Raw genomic sequence first — 17,504 nt, 5'->3', positions numbered from 1 at the left:
CTCTGTTTTTTAAATAAGAATTTACAGTTATTATGCATTATTATGCAGAGGTGTATCAAAACTCTCAAATCTTTATTTTAATACGAGAAAGAGAAACTCGATGGATATTAATTCCAGGAAGAATGATTAAAATTTGAAGTCGCTAGGTACCATTTCAGAGTTCTCCAAACGGTGGTAATGGAATTTAAAATCGTATTAGTTGTAGCGATTATAATCTACTATGATTCTTGGTTTTAATATTGATGCCCTCGTTTCAACATCCTTTTTTTTCTATATATTCGACAGAATGATAATATTTCTTTTGAGCACCTAATATATTGGATGCGTTAGCCATTGTATTATTGATTTCCTTTACTGTTCCAAATGCGTTTGTCTTATTTTGATGTAGGAGTATTTGATGTTCGAACTAGGATGAACCATAAAGTGACCTTCATTCAAATACAGTGGTTTTTTTAAAATATCGTCGAAAGTTTTTCCGAGTAGAAACAATGCTTCCTCTGTTTCTCGACTGAGAAGTTACAATCTTTATCCTTTTTGCAGATTGAGGTGTTAGATTAAGGCAATTACCGCCTTGTCGTTGAATAGATCCAAAGAACATTCTACGAATCACGAACATAACTCCTAAAGTGATCAAATACTCGATTAACCAACGAATTCAGCACGAACTCGGCGGAAAGAACGCTCAAGACCGAACAGTCACGTACTTTTGACCGACTATACTTCATATGATATCTTTTTTTCTTTTTTTTCTTTTTATAGCTACCAATCTTTAGGGCGTTTTGCTGTTTCGTCGTATTTTGTTAGTTTATTGATATATTTTAGGTTGGTGTCGTCCAGCCTGATGTTTTTGTCATATGCTATTCTTTTCTCGAAATATTTCCTATCATATAAGCAGATTAGTGGTTAATTGGATGGGTTTTGGATAAGGCTTTTTTGGTCTAGGTGTATGAAGGATTCAGGGGGGTGTGACCTGTTTGGATGATTTTCAAATGGTACTGAGGGCTTGGATAGGATTGCGAGTATATATGGCTGTTAGTTTTTATTGGGTGTATGTTAGCTCAGTGGTTTCTTATGGTTTTTATAATGAATAGGTCTAGTCGTATTATTTTTGCTTTACTGTACAGTTTGATGTTACTTATGTTTTTGTGTACTTGGATTCGGGTGCTTTGTACATGTTGATGCATATTCTAAGGCACTTTCTTTCGAATAGTTGGAGTTATTCCATTTGGTTTGCGCTGACGTTGAATCACATTTGGCAGCCGTATGTGAGGATTGGTAGGATTAGGAACTTGTAACAGAGTATTTTGACTTTTCTGTTTATGTATTTGGAGTGGAATAGACGTTTATTGATCAGGTATGCGCATTTTGCTTTTTGTAGCTGTGTTGTGATGTGATGGTTGTAATTTAGATTGAAGTCTAAGTGTACGCCTAAGTATCGTACTGCGTTTTTGTGGGGGATTTTTATGGCTGGGTTTTGGTTGTCTGGTGTTCTGAATTTTGTGGCATATTCCTTTATGTTGTGACTTGTGTAGGAGGTGCTTCAGATGCTCGATCTGAATAGGATAGTTTCGCACTTTTTTGTATTAATTTTGAGCCTCCAAGTAAGAATGTTATCCAAGTAAGTGTATGATATCTCATACAACAATGTCTTTTGTCAGGTTCACTTCTTTGTGAGCAGATGTGGCAATCCTTCTATTCTTATCTGCCAGCAGTTAAAGCATTTCACTCAAACGTGTTTATTATTATTACTAATTACTTTTATACTATTTAAAAGTAATAATGACTTACGCAAAAAATCTGTTTGGTTTTTACTTCCAACAAAGACTTTACACCATGTTTTAGAATTAGTTCTGGTCAACGAACTTAAAATATCGAATAATTTATCAAAATGATCAATTAATTCTACCGTTCTGCCGACCTAATTTGGAAGTAAACGGGCAAGAAATAGTGTGTACATACCTGCAGCTATATCGTTACTAAATACTTGTACAGCGTATTTGACTTTCATTTTGAAAAAGTTATTCGGCTCAATGTATGCTTTTGATAGTTTTGGAGCCGATTTAATACATTGTTTACTATCTCGGTTATAAAATTGGACAATATGCAAGCAGCCTGCAAGTAGCTTTTATTAAGTGTAACGTGTCAAACATGTAAGCCACACTCTGTTCATTAACCGAAAACGTGGAATTTTTAATGGATATTCCTAAATCACGGGACAACTGTACAAAATTAAAGACGCCATGCACCATAGAATGAACTGAGAAGCGCCATCGCGTTGCATCAATCTCTAGAAATTACATATTTTGTAGTATAGAAGCTGATAAGCATTATTTCAGTGTATAGAAATTTACAATGTATTTACTTTGAAACATTGAACTGAGGAGCGCCAACGCGTTGTATACAACTTTAGAACACAATTACTTTGACACGTAGACACTTAGAAGCGTCATTCTGCACCATAAGCACCGTAACCGTTCAATTTAATTATTATATCAAATATAAGATGCTCTAATATGTTACTAGGGCATGCAGACTCCACGAAACAAAAGTAGCAGTTTTGGATGTCCGGTAACCTCTACAATTTTTCGAAGCCAATTATTTCATCGTGTGATACATTATAGAGTAAGTGAGCCTTGAAACTCATTTCATCTGCACATAATAAGCAGTGATGCTTTGTAAGTGGCAACGTTTTTATTTTTAATTCAAAAGCGCGAAATAATTTGTTATTAATTATGATCTCCACATGGAAGTTACTCGACGGTTTCATGGGATAGACGACTACAACAGCAATAAAATTGTATCTCTTCGAACAAGAATTGTCGCACGTTGCGCAAAATCTTAATATGCAATTTACAATATTAAAGCTCTAAAGGTAGAACAATAAAAATTGGACGCTTTTATTTACGCTAGCATTTACGCTAGTTCTTTTTGGTTTGTTGGCTCGGTTTAATATTCGTCTTATTGCTCACACTCGTGCTGTGGAAGTGTTTGGATGTCGGGTCCTCTTCTTTCAAGATCTTCTGGGTTTTCTTAATGGGCTGGACCGTGCGTTTCGGTGTTGGTCAGTAATTGGTTCTCTCCTGAGGCTTAACCCTTTCGCTACAGCAGTGAACGGACCACCGTACCGCCGGAGTAGCGGCACTGAACGGAGCACTGCGCCGAAATGCGTGCGTATCGCGCTTAGGTAAACTGGTGTTCGAACTTACATCGTTCGGTGCAGCCTTGTCATTCTCTTGATTGTACGATTCTTTAAGTACTATACAAAAATATTTGGAGATTTTGCAATTATTATCAATATAAATGTATTTAAAAATTAACAATTACACTTTACAAAAACAAATTAATATTCTTAATAATTTAATTCACAGTGATAAATTTGAAAACAAGGGTCGACACATAATCCCACATTACAGTTTTTCATACACCGTTTCGCGTCTTCTGTCGTTCGCATGGTAAACGACACACCTTGTGAAAATGTCGTTCTGTTAATCTCAATGGATTATTATTCCCCGTTCTATGTGGATGACTCATACTTTCATGGTACTTTCCCAGTATCTCCCTAATTAGTTGCAATTGAAATCTTGCTATAGATATTGGTTGTTTCCTCTTATGTTTGTACAGACAATAAGCGTTCCAGACACAAATGTCTGTTCAAAGATTTCCGTGTCGAGTTTACAGTGCTTATGACCATATTCGCTTTATCCACTGCTCCCATTGAATTATTATAATCTAACACGCATACAGGTTTCTGGATAACTTTTTCTATTCTGTGCCTGACTAACGTTTTAAACTCTGCTGTATGCATTGTAGAAATCATATACACCTTTTTCTTATCCATCCATTCTAAGACCAATAAATTATCGGATGATCTAAATGCTGCTTCCCCCTTTTTTAATCGTTCGGCAATTTTAGGCATTACTTTTCTCCTTTTGTTTACAGTCGCGCACGCGTTTGTGCCATTATGATGCAAAAATTTAACACGTTCCGTCCCGCGTAACCCGTACTTGGGTTACGCTTTTCTTGTTCAAGTTAAATATGATTTTCTGTTGCATTTTGAAAACAAATTTATTGAAATAAGTTCTGGGGTATAAATATAGAATATACAACATGAAAATTTAAAAAATACACAAATAACACTCTATTTTTTATTAATTTATATAGGATAAGATATTACATTATACTATCTCGTATGATATTCGTTGAAACAGTCCAAGCACATCTGTGGCGATTTTGGGCAATTCAAACAATAAGTTGTCGTTTTTTTAAGGTTTTTTTTTTGCTTGTTGGCGTCCTACGTTTTTCCTCTTCTGTTGGTAACACAGTACGCACATCCTTCTTACAGGCTTGCCCTGCTGATTCTTGCGAATCTCCAAGTAGTGAGACAGATTCCTTCTTTCGTGTCTATTAGTGTTGGGCACAGTATTTTTTGAGGACAACCATTCTGTGACTAAATATTCACGGAATTTTCTTATCTCTATTTTTTTTTTGTGTAGCTCTCTGATACACTATATGTGCGTTTACGATCGTTGTCCCTAAAAGTAAATATATTGCTAATTTGCGATACCATTTGATGCCTTTTCGTATATTTGTTGCATATGACACCATCTGGTCGCTTCTGTCGATGCCCCTTTTACCAATATTGTACTCTATTATCGCCAAAGGCTTCATTTTCGAAGGACGACCGCGATGTGTAGAATCAGAGCTTCGAGTCATGATGGGAGGATGTTTTGTGGATAAGATTCTGACATCGCGAACATCTCTCCATTTTAGTACTACAATACCATTATGATCTTCTCGTGCCACCGTTTCACCTCTTTTCAACGGATACGACATTACAAAACTTGGCATATTTATTTTATTACACCTTACCGTTCCAACCACATGCGTTTTAGAATGTAAAAATTTATGTGCTAATTCATAACTAGTGTAAAAATTATCAACAAATAAAGTACGTCCTTCGTTCAATAATTTGTCTGCAAGTTCAGTGCAGACACTTTCTGCTATGCCAATTTTTCTTTTTCCGCTGGTATCTCGTCCAGAATATATTTTTGAAGACCATGTGTATCCTTCGGTGGAGCATAGTTCGAACAGTTTTACACCGTACTTATGTGACTTTGTTGGAATATACTGCCGAAATACTAGTCGTCCCCTCTACGGAACCATTGTCTCATCGACAACAATTTCTTTGCCTGGAGAAAAAACCTTCTGATAATTAACCATCAATATGTCTACAAGTGGTAAAACTTTTCCAAGTCTGTTATTTTGTACTATCGTTTCATAGTTAGCAAAATGCAAGTTTGATAGCAGTAATTAAAAACGATTGCGGGACATTATGCTGCGCGGCAATGAAAAATTGTATATAGGATCCGTTGACCAACATTTCTTTAGCGGTGTTTGTACTAGACCCATCCAAATCATCAATCCAATAAATTTTTTAATTTCTTCGGAAGTGGTGAGATTCCATTTATTTTGTCCAGCGTGACCAGTCATTTCATGTTCAAGTAATTTCTGCTCTGCATATCTATTAGTTTCTGTGACTAAAAGACTTATTACTGTTTCATTCAACAATAGCGAAAGAACTTCACCTGGGCTAATGTCAGACGGCAAATCCAACAAAAGCCCGCTTTTTCCAGTGAACGGAAATGATTGTTGCCTACTATCGAACTCGTTCCATTGGATATTGTCCAATGAATCATTAGCTGTATCCAATTTCTCTCCTTCGTCTAAAACTAGTTCTGTTAATAATTCTTCAATATCTTCACTTGCATATGATTCATCAGTATCTGAGCCTGAACTTGACGAAATTCTATTTATAACTTTTCTTCCAAAATTCACAACGTTTTCATCACTACGCTCACTATCAATTGTACTTTCGCGCCGTCCAGTGAACATTTCTGGGAGAAAAAGTATGCTTCTCAACTGAATGATCTAGGATAACTGCAGTGAGATCCATTGCAGACCTCTAGTCGAAACGCTTATCGCTTTCAAAATCCAAAATAAACTTACACATAAGATTATTTCGTAACAAAACAATTTATAAATTTCATAGGTTGATAGTAATGTAAATAAAGATAATCGACAATGCACGGACCTACTAGAGTTACATTGTTTATATTCCCGCATATCTCTCCGCTATCGTTCTAGGGGTGAGATTGGCGTTCTAGCGCGCCGACAGTAAAACTTGGGCCGACAGGAAACTCAACGAAATCACGCTTGGTACGGAACGTGTTAAATAAAGCGGGACTCGTATACCAGTTATTTACGTAAAGGGTATGGCCCTTTCCTAGATGCGGCTTCATAAGGGTTTCCACAATTGCTCTGGATTTTCCAATCTCTAGATTTTCTGTATCCACCATGGTAGATGATCCGGCATAAATTATTAGGTCTACCACGTACCCTGTTTCACAGTCGCTCAAAATAAACAATTTTATACCAAATCTGCTTCCCTTCGATAGTATGTACTGCTTAAACGAAAGCCGCCCTTTATACAAAAGCAGACTTTCGTCAATGCATAGCCGTTGATAAAGTTGAAATGATTCGTTAAATGCTTTCCGTAGTATATCAATGACGTTTCGTATTTTGAATAAACGATTATTAGTACGACCAACATCATCGATGAAATGTAGCATTTGTAGTAATTTGAAGTAACGGTCTCTCGTCATTACTTCCTCAAAGATTTCGCTACGCAGAAGTTTATCTTTGCTCCAGTACTCTGCTAAGGATAATTTCTTGTTGTGTGTCATCAATAATGTCACAGCAAAAAAACAATATAATTCGACTAGTCCTGTTTCATCTGACATATTTACGTTATTATTATTTTTTCGAGACCAATATCGATTACTTTCCCTTGCAATCAACTCTACGAGTTCTTCAGAAAGTAAAAGTTGAAATAAGTCTAAGATTTTTGCGGATCTACTAATTGTTTTTTTATTCCTGAATCCGCTACCGTAAACTTATGTATTTTGGGGACGAATGTTTTTGACGTCCATACTTGAGAGTTATTGTCATGGGTTTCAATCTGTTCAGCTTCTGATTCAGAAGTACTACATACAGCTCTTCTATTTATGCGTCGGATTACATTAATTTGATTTTCAATATCTGAATCACTGTCGAAATCAGTTAAGTCATTAGAGGATTGAATTCTTGTCGAGCTTCTCTGTGACATTCTAATGAGGAAGATACAAAAAGATTTTAAAAAATAAACTAAACAGAGCCCCGAGTAAAATTTTCAAATAAATGTTACAAACCTTGAAAACTTAACATCTGCTGTCCAATTTCTTCTAATGATTTAAGGATGATTTCTTGTTACGTCATGCTATTGTTCAATACAAACACTTCACTCTCGAATAGAATACAGAAGAAATTTGCTTTCACGTACAGAATATATACATTTTCAAATATACATATTTCACATTCAAAATATACCTTTACTCAGATTAATTCAAGACGATTGAATATTAGCCACTGACGGCTTGAATGAGACTGGAGCGCGATTCTCGCCCCGATGTTTCGAAACGAATGCATGTTTATATTTCACTTGTCTAAAGAAGCGGAAAAAAAAGATAATAACACAAATGTGATCGATGTATACTATTTGTAAAAATAAACACATCGCGGGGCTCATGGTCAAATGGTCAAGTGTTATACATTGACGTCGTCTACAAGCGACGCTCGTACACACAGATCGTTGCGCGGATGTCGTCTATAGGCGACCATCGTAGCAAAAGGGTTAAATCTTCCTGAGAGATGCTTTCTACGCCACATTTTCGCTGGCCACCTTAAGAATTTCCTCGTTATGTCAGCTTTCCTCAAGGATTCTTCTTCTGCATTCTGTGGCCTAGTCTTGGCGTTGCCAAAGTCATTGGGATTGTGTTGATTCTTCTCTGTGGGTTGTCAATCATGCGAGTTTCTGGTGTTTCTCTTTCAAAGCTTCCTTATCATTGTGCAGTGCTTCTATTGTGCTTATCTCCTGGAGGTCTTCCCGTAAAAAGGATGGTCCGTTCTCCTCGCTACCTTTCTTTTCAAGGATTCAAGGATTTCAAGGATTTCTAAGTTAAATGCTGTCATGTGGAGCGGTGTAGATATGATGCTATTAGATTTGAGTATTTTTCCAGCTCTTAGTGTTTCTGTATAAAGACGTAGATCTGCGATGACAGGCAGGGCTCTTATATCAAAGTTAGGTCAAGGAGAATCTCGTTGAAGTGTTCAAGTGTTTAATTTAGATCAAGGCTATAGTTCTCCTAATTTATATGAACATAAACACGAGCGATATGAATTAAATCTTGGGAATTATATTTGAAAGTTTTCTGCAATCTTTTAAGTAGTAGTACATTTTCTGTTTGAACTGGATGTTTTTCCAAAAATTGAAATTGATTTTAAGATATACAGGATGTGCCATGATATGTGCATCAATTAGATGCAATCATTAAAGTAATACTTTGCATTCGGCTCCCATTCAGATCTTAACAATATAAACTATTGTTAAAATAGCAATATTTTAGTACTAGCTTCTATTTTCTAATTTTCTGTTACTGGGAGACGTTGGCAATAGAAACTGTGGCTCAAGTAGCATGTTTAAATGATAGAAAATTAGAAAATACAATGTGTTGCTAAAATTAGAAATTAGAAACCTACTGCAATAGTTTATAAATTAGCAATAGCTTCTATTTTCTAATTTTCTATTATTGAAATATGCTAGCAATGGAAACTATTGCTAAGATGGCAATGTTTAAATAATAAAAAGCTAGAAACCAGGAAATTAGAACACAAAAGCTATTGCTAAAATTAGACACTAGAAACTAAAATTTGGAAATATACACTAATACTGAACTATTGCTAAAATAGTAATATTTTAATAATAGAAAATTAGAAAATACAAAATTAGAAAATAGAAGCTGTAGCTAAAATTAGACTATAGAAACCATTGCTAAATTATTGCTATTATATATAAAATAACAATATTTTAATTACTGTAAGATCTATAGAAACTGAAATAATCCCATCGTGCCACATGGATTGAAAAATGTACTTGTTATTACATTTCGAGCTCTAAAAATGTCCTACCATACATCAAAAGCTGGGACATTTTTAATCCCACTGTGCTCCAAAGAGTTAACTCTAAGTGCTCCAAAAAATTAGGTTTATCTCATGTTTCTTCTTTTAAACAAATTCTTATATTTTTTAACTGATTTGCTTTGTTGAAAAAAGTGGAAAACTAACTCAGATTGTCAAAATTTAATATCGTAATAATACGTCTACGTTCTTGTCGACCTAATTACATCTCTATTACCCTTACAATCGAAACTCTTCATTTTTATCGAACTTTTTGCTTTTACCCAGAGAAGTACCTCAAAAAATACCGCACAAATATGGACTTGCGATGGAAACGACTTAAAAAAATTCCAGGAACGAAAATTGGTATTTTACATGTTGCATATTGGAACGCTAACTATCGCGATTGTTTAAGGTCAGGGTTTCTTAAAATTTTTAATATGAGGAGACCATAATATTCACGAACATTTGTTCTGGGACCTCATAAACATTGCTGGCAAATATTTTTTGCAATTGTAGCCGTAAGACAATGTGAAAATTTTCAATAAAAATCATTTTTAGCTACTCCAATTGGGCTCGCGGCCCACGGTTTAAGAAGCTCTGATCTAACGATTATAAAATGAACGCTTGATCGGAAAAACAATTGTTTGCAAATAAAGAAAATCGTTTTACATAAAAATAACCTAGAAATATGGCTACTTTTCTATTTGTCCGTAATTGCTCGACTGCTGTTATTAAATGGTGACTATTAGTATAAAAAAAGGCGTCGATACGATTTTAATTCTCGAACGTGTAATGCAGTAATGAAACTGTACTATGAAGCATGCACCCTCAGCAAGAATAAACTGGAACTTCCTGTAGGAAGAAATGCTTCCTCTTCTATGGATTATTGAAGCTGTGTTAGAAGTAATAATAGTCCCCAAATTGATATAAGATGAATTGTATTAGCAGCAAGAGTTCACTGAAAAATACAGAATCTTGCAATCACATTTTCATTGCTATCGTGTAAATTATTGCATAGTCTGTGGAAGTAAAGAAGTAAAGTAAAGAAGAAGAATAAAGTGAAGTGTAAAGTAAAGAAGAAAAGAAGAAAGACAACAGGAATACGACATGGTATTTGGACAAAGGAGAAGATTATTGAAGATCTACTATTTTTTAAAAAGTTTTTGTTCTCCAACGAAGAGCTACTGAATAATCCACATACACAGTACAGAATAATCCTCATTGGATGAGAATAGTGGATGAATAAAGTAGTTTGAAGTCTTAATACTTACTATTTGGAATTTTTAACGATCAAATTATTGATCTGTATTTCTTCGAGTTATATTCAAGGTCTTTGTGTGGAATAAGCTGCCATATTTTGAAAAAACGTTAATTCAAGCCATTTTTAGAATGAATGGTTAGAACTTAATGGTGCTTTGAGGCGTACGCAAGGCAGAACAACGCTCGACTTCTCGATCTCAATTTTAATATATAAATCAACAGTAACAATAGTGATAATAGGATAAAATATTTATTATCGCGGGAGCGGGTGCTGTGGCTACAATTCTTTCGCATCACTATGCGACTGTATTGGAAGCTCTAAACGAACACAGAGCTCTCGACGAACTCCAAACTCTGAACGAATTCACGGTTCTTAACGAATGAACGAACTGCTCTGAACGAACTGAGTGTTCTAAACGAACTGCCGCGAGAGCGAGAATGTCACCCCTTAAAAACGCGTACAGCAAAGAATGGAAAAACCAAGAACGAAAGGATGGCTGCGCGGACGAGAAAAGTGACCGCTTCCACGAAAATGCAAGGAACGGAAATTGGTCATAAATAAACCAAAGTCAAGAATCTACCGTACACGACTGGGCAATGCCCAGTGGCGACGAATTCTTGAGGAAAACAAATGCTTGGCCTGAAGGATCGGCACAAACCAGATGGATGTCGGGATTAGGATAGCGCGTGGACCTGGTCGCCAAGTGCTATAACCCGCAGTGACCAGATCTGTGCTGAGTCTTAGGAACGCATTGTGATATAAACCGAAAATTTACGACTCTAAAAATCACGGAATCGTAACTGCCACAGTTTCATCCTATTATGAATACACTCATTATTTTATTAACAGTAAGAGAATGTTTAAACAATGCAACAATGAGAAGATGTATTAGGTTGTCCGGAAAGTTCTTTTCACGGTTGACACTCAGGACCTTATCTCGCTCCGCTTAAGAAAACAAACATCTAGATCACTCTACCGTCAATCGTATTGTCCTTAGTTATCCTCTGGTAAGTCAAGAGAACAGATTTCGACGTTAGTAAAAAGTGTATAGAGTGTTTTTTGCGTGGTACAATATGGAAGACGGAAAGGTGCATTTTCGTCATGTTATGCTTCACTGTTTTAAAAAAGGCAGTACGTCTAAAGACACTGCAAAGGAGATTTGTGACGTTTATGGTAAGCGTTCTATAACTGTTTAAACAGTCCGGAATTGGTTTAGGAGGTTTAGAGCCATCCACCACCGATACTGACCTCATCAAGGCCTACATCGATGAAAACCCAAGATCTAGTGTTCGTGAGGTAGCAGATGCTATAAACATTCCGCGAACAACAATTCATGAACATTTAAGAAAGCTTGGGTACGTTAATCGCTACGAAGTCTGGGTACCACATCAACTGACAGAGAGCAATCTTCTGAATCGGATCTCGACATGCGATTTGCTAATCCAACGCAATGAAAGAGAACCATTTTTGAAAAAGTTAATTACTGGTGATGAAAGTTGGATTCTCTACGACAACACTGCGCGCAAACGATCTTGGTCGACTCGAGATAAGTGTCCTCCAACCATAGCAAGACTTGGACTTCACCCGAAGAAAGTGCTGCTTTCAATTTGGTGGGACTGGAAGGATATTCTCTATTACGAGTTACTTCCGGAAGGACAGACAATTAACAGTGAAAAATATTGCACACAATTAGAAAAACTTAAGGACGCCATTAGAACGGAACGGCCTGAACTGGTGAACAGACGTGGCGTTGTGTTCCATCACGACAGCGCAAGGCCGCACGTTTCTTTAGCGATTTTTCTAGAGTTTGATTGAGATGTTTTACTACATCCTCCATACTCCCCAGACATTGCACCATCAGACTACTATCTGTTCCTTTTCCTAAAGAATTTTCTTCGTAACTAAGAATTTAAATCAATAAACGAAGTGAAAAATGGCCTCGAAGAATATTTTAATAGTAAACCAAAAGAATTTTGGAAAAATGGTATTATGATGCTCCCAGAGAGATGGTAAAAGGTGGTACAACAGAAGGGATCATATATCACATAAGAAAGGTACATAGAAGGAAATATATTTTATACTTACCGCCCATCAAACAAACGAAAAGAACTTTCCGGACAACCTAATATAAACAATATTTTCAGTTCGATTGATTGGACGTGGACCAATGATACCCTCTAAAATACATGAAAGAGAGAATTGCGTAAATCAGAATTGCTATAATTTTATTATGAATGAAAAGGAGAAAAGAAATTGTAATGTGCAATACAGTTTTGAAAATTCGCGTCATTATTTCGTGGGCAGCTTGTAATTCGACTGGCTTCGTTTGGCTTCGACCAACTTCGTCCGACTTCGATTGAAGGAGGACAGAGCTACGAAGTGCTGGAGGTGAAAGAGAGAAAGAAGAGGAGCGCACGCGTAGTAGCCTGTCTATCGACTGTAAGAACTGTTGAAGGTGAGAACAGAAAAGAAGGGGAATACATGCATAGTCACCTTTCTATCGAGTAAAAGGACTGCTGGAGGTGAGAGAGCAGGACAGAGATAAGGACTACTCGAGATGGGAGTAAGAAAGAAGAAAAGCGCATTCGTAGTTACCTTCCTATCAAGTAGAAGCATTGCTGAGGGTGTGAGAGGGGAAGAAGCAACACGCATGCGTAGTAATCTTCCTATCGAGTTCGAAATGCGACATAACCTTTTGTTTAAAGTATCATGAACAAATATATTAATAAAAGCAGTTGATGCACAGGTCACTATATATAAGAACAGAAACAATTGCGCTTGCGTTCAACCGTTCGTTTTACAATAATCTAGAACGATACTTCGGAACTGAAAATGAATGGTTTGAAATTACACGATTGATGAACAAATCGATCGTAATCTGTTTTAAAGCTTTTTTCGTTCTTGCGATTTTTTATCATTTCAAGTACGTATATTAAATCTTGCTAATACAAAAATGGAAATATTGCATTTAAGAAACATGAGTATAACCTTAAAATATTGAACGTAAAGATTTTTCTCTTACAGAGGCATTCTCATGAAGAATTATAATAATATCATGGGATACTCCTGTATATCAAAGTTTAATACTAAATCATTATTATCATGCGATGATATATTTAATATGAGCTGAGCATGCTAGCGATTAAGGTTATATCTACCATTGGTAACTGTTTACTTTAACAACTTCTCATAATTTCTGCTATTTTAACTACTTTTTGTTTGAAGAACTTTACTTTATTATTACAATATAAGGAGAAATTAGTCGGAGGAACCCAATTGAAGGACTCTAGTTTGGATAGTTCCTGAGGAATAGAATACAACAGTTATCGGGAGGCTTCAGAAGTATATTTAGATACAAGTAATAACTACAGAATATCTGAGCTATGGCGAAAACTAGCTAGTATATGGTTGAGGGTGACTGAGTCAAGGTACAAAGATCAGCGAACAAGTAAGGGACAGAGGACAGGATTAGTAAGCGGATACAAGATAGAAGGATTGGAATTTAGGAACTATGATTAACCCTTTGCACTCCGAATACTAGCTACTCAGCGCCACTTTGTCTATTTTTTAGAATTTTCTAAAGTACGATAACGTTTGAAGTAAACCCCAATATGCACTGCAGGCTGATACTGTGCACGTTTGATATTATTAATTGAGCTCTTTGTGCTAATGGTGCCTTTTCTGCTTGATGAAACGGCTTCGGTGGGTTGTTAGTTGTAACTGTTTGTTGTAACTGGTCGCGAAGCGTTGCCTTGAAAACTGGCTTTCACTGGTTGTCTCGGTATAGGTACTCGGTCGGAAAGGCGTTGTCATTCTCTTCTTCTCGAAGATAGCGTTCTATGTCTATCGCCTCTTTTTCGGCTTCCAACAATGTAGTTGGCTTAGTTGACAGTATTATTCTGCCAATTACGGATGTAGATTCTTGGAACTTTGCGGTTCAATGTTTCAAGCATTATACGTCTTGTTAATGGTTGCGGATATCGTTACTGATCGCATATGTCAGTTGTATATGCGTCTGAATCTGATGTTAAATGACTGCAGACTCTCGTCCCTACCTTGTTTTGAATCGCGCAGCTGATCCTGGTATTCATCCGAGGTGACGTAAGTGGCGACGTTTGTCCGTAGAGCGTCATATACAATCATCGTAAATAGAAATTGGAATGTTGCGTATACCTTGTGCTGCTTTTCCTATTATCTTCTCTACTTTGATTGCTTTCAGTAAGGGATCTTTTTCGTTGCATCTGTTTCTTATGCCACGAACCTATTCGATAAAGTCTTCAACTCCACCATCATCTTTTCCGTTAAGAGTTGGAATGTATCGCACTGCGTCTTTTGCTCTTAGCATAGTGACTGATGCTGGTAATTCGTCCTCTTCGTCCTCTGACGTGGGTGGCGGTAGTTCGAATACTGGAGTAGGCTGTTGTCTTGCAGCTGTCGGTTGGTCGAGCGGCTGCTTTTGGACTGCTGTCCTTATGCTTTGTCGACTTGACATGTCGTCTGTGATTATTGAGTAATATTCCGTACCAATGGTTGATACAGCTGTCCGTAGACTGGCTATATTCTGCGATTTTGGTCGTTCTTTTCTCGTTTCCTCCCTTAACCTGTTCTAATTGCCTTTCATATCGGCCATTTATAAGTTGTGTTTTTTGTTTTGCTTTTGCATCGCATCGACTATAGCGCGTACGTTAAGGTCAATCCATGTGGAAGCGACATTGGCGATTTTAACACATTGCGGACAGGACACTCCGATGTGCAAGTGTTCGCCTGGACGGGTAGGGGAGTATTTCGTGCGACACTAGTATACGAATGAAATTGCGTTTGCAACAATTATATAGTTCATTCCATATAAACAAATGGTTGCTAAATGATTTACATGTCTGTTAGACTTTTTTTGATAATTTCAATTTTATTTTTTAAAATCTTCTAGAGTATGATATTTCTGAAAACAGTTGCCTATACACATAAATGGTTTTTTCGGACATGTGTCACAGTAGATACGTGTTTGTTTCCTTCCTCCTTTTATTTTCGATTTGAGCACACAATGCAGTCCCTGCTTTTTCCATTATCGTCATGACGAATGATGTATAAGCCATTATTTAGACTTTTTGACTCATTAATGGTAGACGGATCCGTATTCCTTTGAGATCCATCACAAACATCGCTAAAGAGTTGATCGACGAAGCGTCGTACAATCTTCAGATGTGAAATTGGCTCTCGATTGTTTTTCGTATGTATACATTTGTACATTATACATGCATTTACAACACACATTTCGAGACCCCAAAAAACAATTTTTAGGGCTCCCGGGTCCCCCCGCATCTCACCAATCGGGGAATGTGGCGGGAGTGAGGCCCGGGTGCTGGAGAGTCATGGCGAGGGCATCCGCTGTAGCGGAGTTGGAATGCGCTCCAACTCCGTGATGCGCGCTCTTAGCGCGTTATTCTCCGCCTCTAAGGCGAAGATACGCGCGTAAAGGCCTTACATTTCGGTCTTTTCCTCTCCCATAAACGGGGAGGATTCTCGCCGCTGCTGCACCTCTTGAAGGAGGGCGAGCCATCTACCGTCGAATGAAGCTGCCTTTGACATTGCTGGACTTCGCCGCGGTCCACTTAATGTCATTGGCGATTATATAGGTCCTTTCGGTCAAGAGCCGCCATATCCTCCTCCCTAAACCTCCGGACATAATCGGCCACTTCGGGGATGCGGTTGGCCGACTTACCCGGAGGGAGCCCAGGCTCCTCCGAGTCGCGACTGAAGAACTCAGACTCTTGCTTGAGTCTGAGCCTCGCCTCTTCGACCCGGAGGAGATTTTCCTTCGCTTGAGCGAGAGCTATATAGTCCCCCGTAGTAGGGGGGGGGGGGCGACCCCTCCTCTCTCGATGCTCCCCCAATTGCTTGAGGAGCATAGCAGAGCGTGTTGGCGGGAAGGGGGGGGGGGGGGGATAGGTCTCCGCGGAGTCACTATCTTTTTCCTACCGTCCCGACAATACTGATCTAACGGTCATCTAACGGATACTGACGAGGCCCGAGATCGGCTGGGCTTGTCCAGCGTCCAAAGGCGCTATTTTCCTCTGCCCGGGACGAGGGGCGTATGCTACTAACAGCAGCAAGACGCTCCACTCCTCCGGGACAGAGCCTCTAATCGCTTGCGTCTCTCGGCGACAAGCCGGAGCTGCGGTATAGAAACGCCTCACTCCGCACTACTTCCGAAAGCGCCCTCGGGGCTCCGACCCCATTATTCCCCTCCTCTTTCTTCGCCCCCTGCCCCGGGTTTATATTAAAGGTTCCATGATTTGTCCTACGATTGGGATCGGGAAAAATGTCGCTTACAGTCGCCATACCGGGTGAAGGCTTAACCTTTTGCACTCGAGGCCGTTTACGCGCGGACCTACCAGCAACTCGAGACGTTTTTTAGCGCTTTTCGTGACTTTACTACCGCTAACATAAAATGATTACACACGCAAAGTAACATACAAAACTTTTATATTTTAATACTTAATGTATCTTTACATGTTTACAAGGATAATTTGTTTAACATTATTCTTTGTAATTTTGTTTTGTGTGATATTTTATGTAACAATTGCCAAGATGCATGCCCGGCTTATCGGGACAAGTATCACAATAGTACGTTGTTTGATGTCTTTTGCCAGGTGTACTTCGTTGAGAGCAGACTTTGCAATCCTTCCTAACTCCTGTTAGAATATTGTGCAGCTTTCCATTTAAGCGGTCGTTTTCAAAACTGGACGTTGAGGTTGAAGCTCGAGCACGTGCTTGATGAAAATCTCATTCGTGCTCAGTTCGTGCTGAACTAAGGTTTTCGCATACCTCAAGTGACAAAGCGGCTGTTCTCCTCTCTGCTGTTTAGTCATTTTATAAAGCAAATATGAATTTACTGAACAAATTTCAAGTCCCCAAAAAAATAGTTTACGCCACCATTTCAAGGATTTTCGTAAGAAACAGTACGTTCCGCATAATTGATCTGCACGATCGACACCACCCATATATTTTATATAATTTATTACATTAGGCTTCTTGACCGTAACTTCAACACCACCTCGTAACATTCTTCTCACAGAAGTCATTCCTGCATTGTTCCAATTTGTCAAGCACGTGACAACCCTTTTGTCTTTCCATGATAAAACTAATGTATTTCCCTTGCGGAATGCTACTGTCGATTTCCTGCCGAAAT

The 17,504-nt window shown here is 38.0% G+C and overlaps 1 protein-coding gene and 1 pseudogene across 1 annotated transcript; one reads left to right on the top strand and one right to left on the bottom strand.

Moving 5' to 3' along the window:
• The first annotated feature begins 11,388 nt into the window (after nt 1-11,388).
• On the top strand, nt 11,389-12,216 carry LOC143431875 (histone-lysine N-methyltransferase SETMAR-like). Its single transcript, XM_076908853.1, has 3 exons — nt 11,389-11,488; nt 11,532-12,120; nt 12,162-12,216. Exons 1-3 carry the CDS (start codon nt 11,389-11,391, stop codon nt 12,214-12,216), a joined length of 744 nt encoding a protein of 247 aa, XP_076764968.1.
• Nucleotides 12,217-13,892: 1,676 nt separating this feature from the next.
• On the bottom strand, nt 13,893-15,028 carry LOC143431874 (uncharacterized; annotated as a pseudogene).
• Between the last annotated feature and the right edge of the window lie 2,476 nt (nt 15,029-17,504).

This window comes from Xylocopa sonorina, unplaced genomic scaffold (genome assembly GCF_050948175.1).
Source record: "Xylocopa sonorina isolate GNS202 unplaced genomic scaffold, iyXylSono1_principal scaffold0014, whole genome shotgun sequence".
Classification (NCBI taxonomy): Eukaryota; Metazoa; Arthropoda; class Insecta; order Hymenoptera; family Apidae; genus Xylocopa; species Xylocopa sonorina.
Note: the sequence above shows the minus strand (reverse complement) of the source record. Positions and strands in the feature narration are given on the sequence as shown.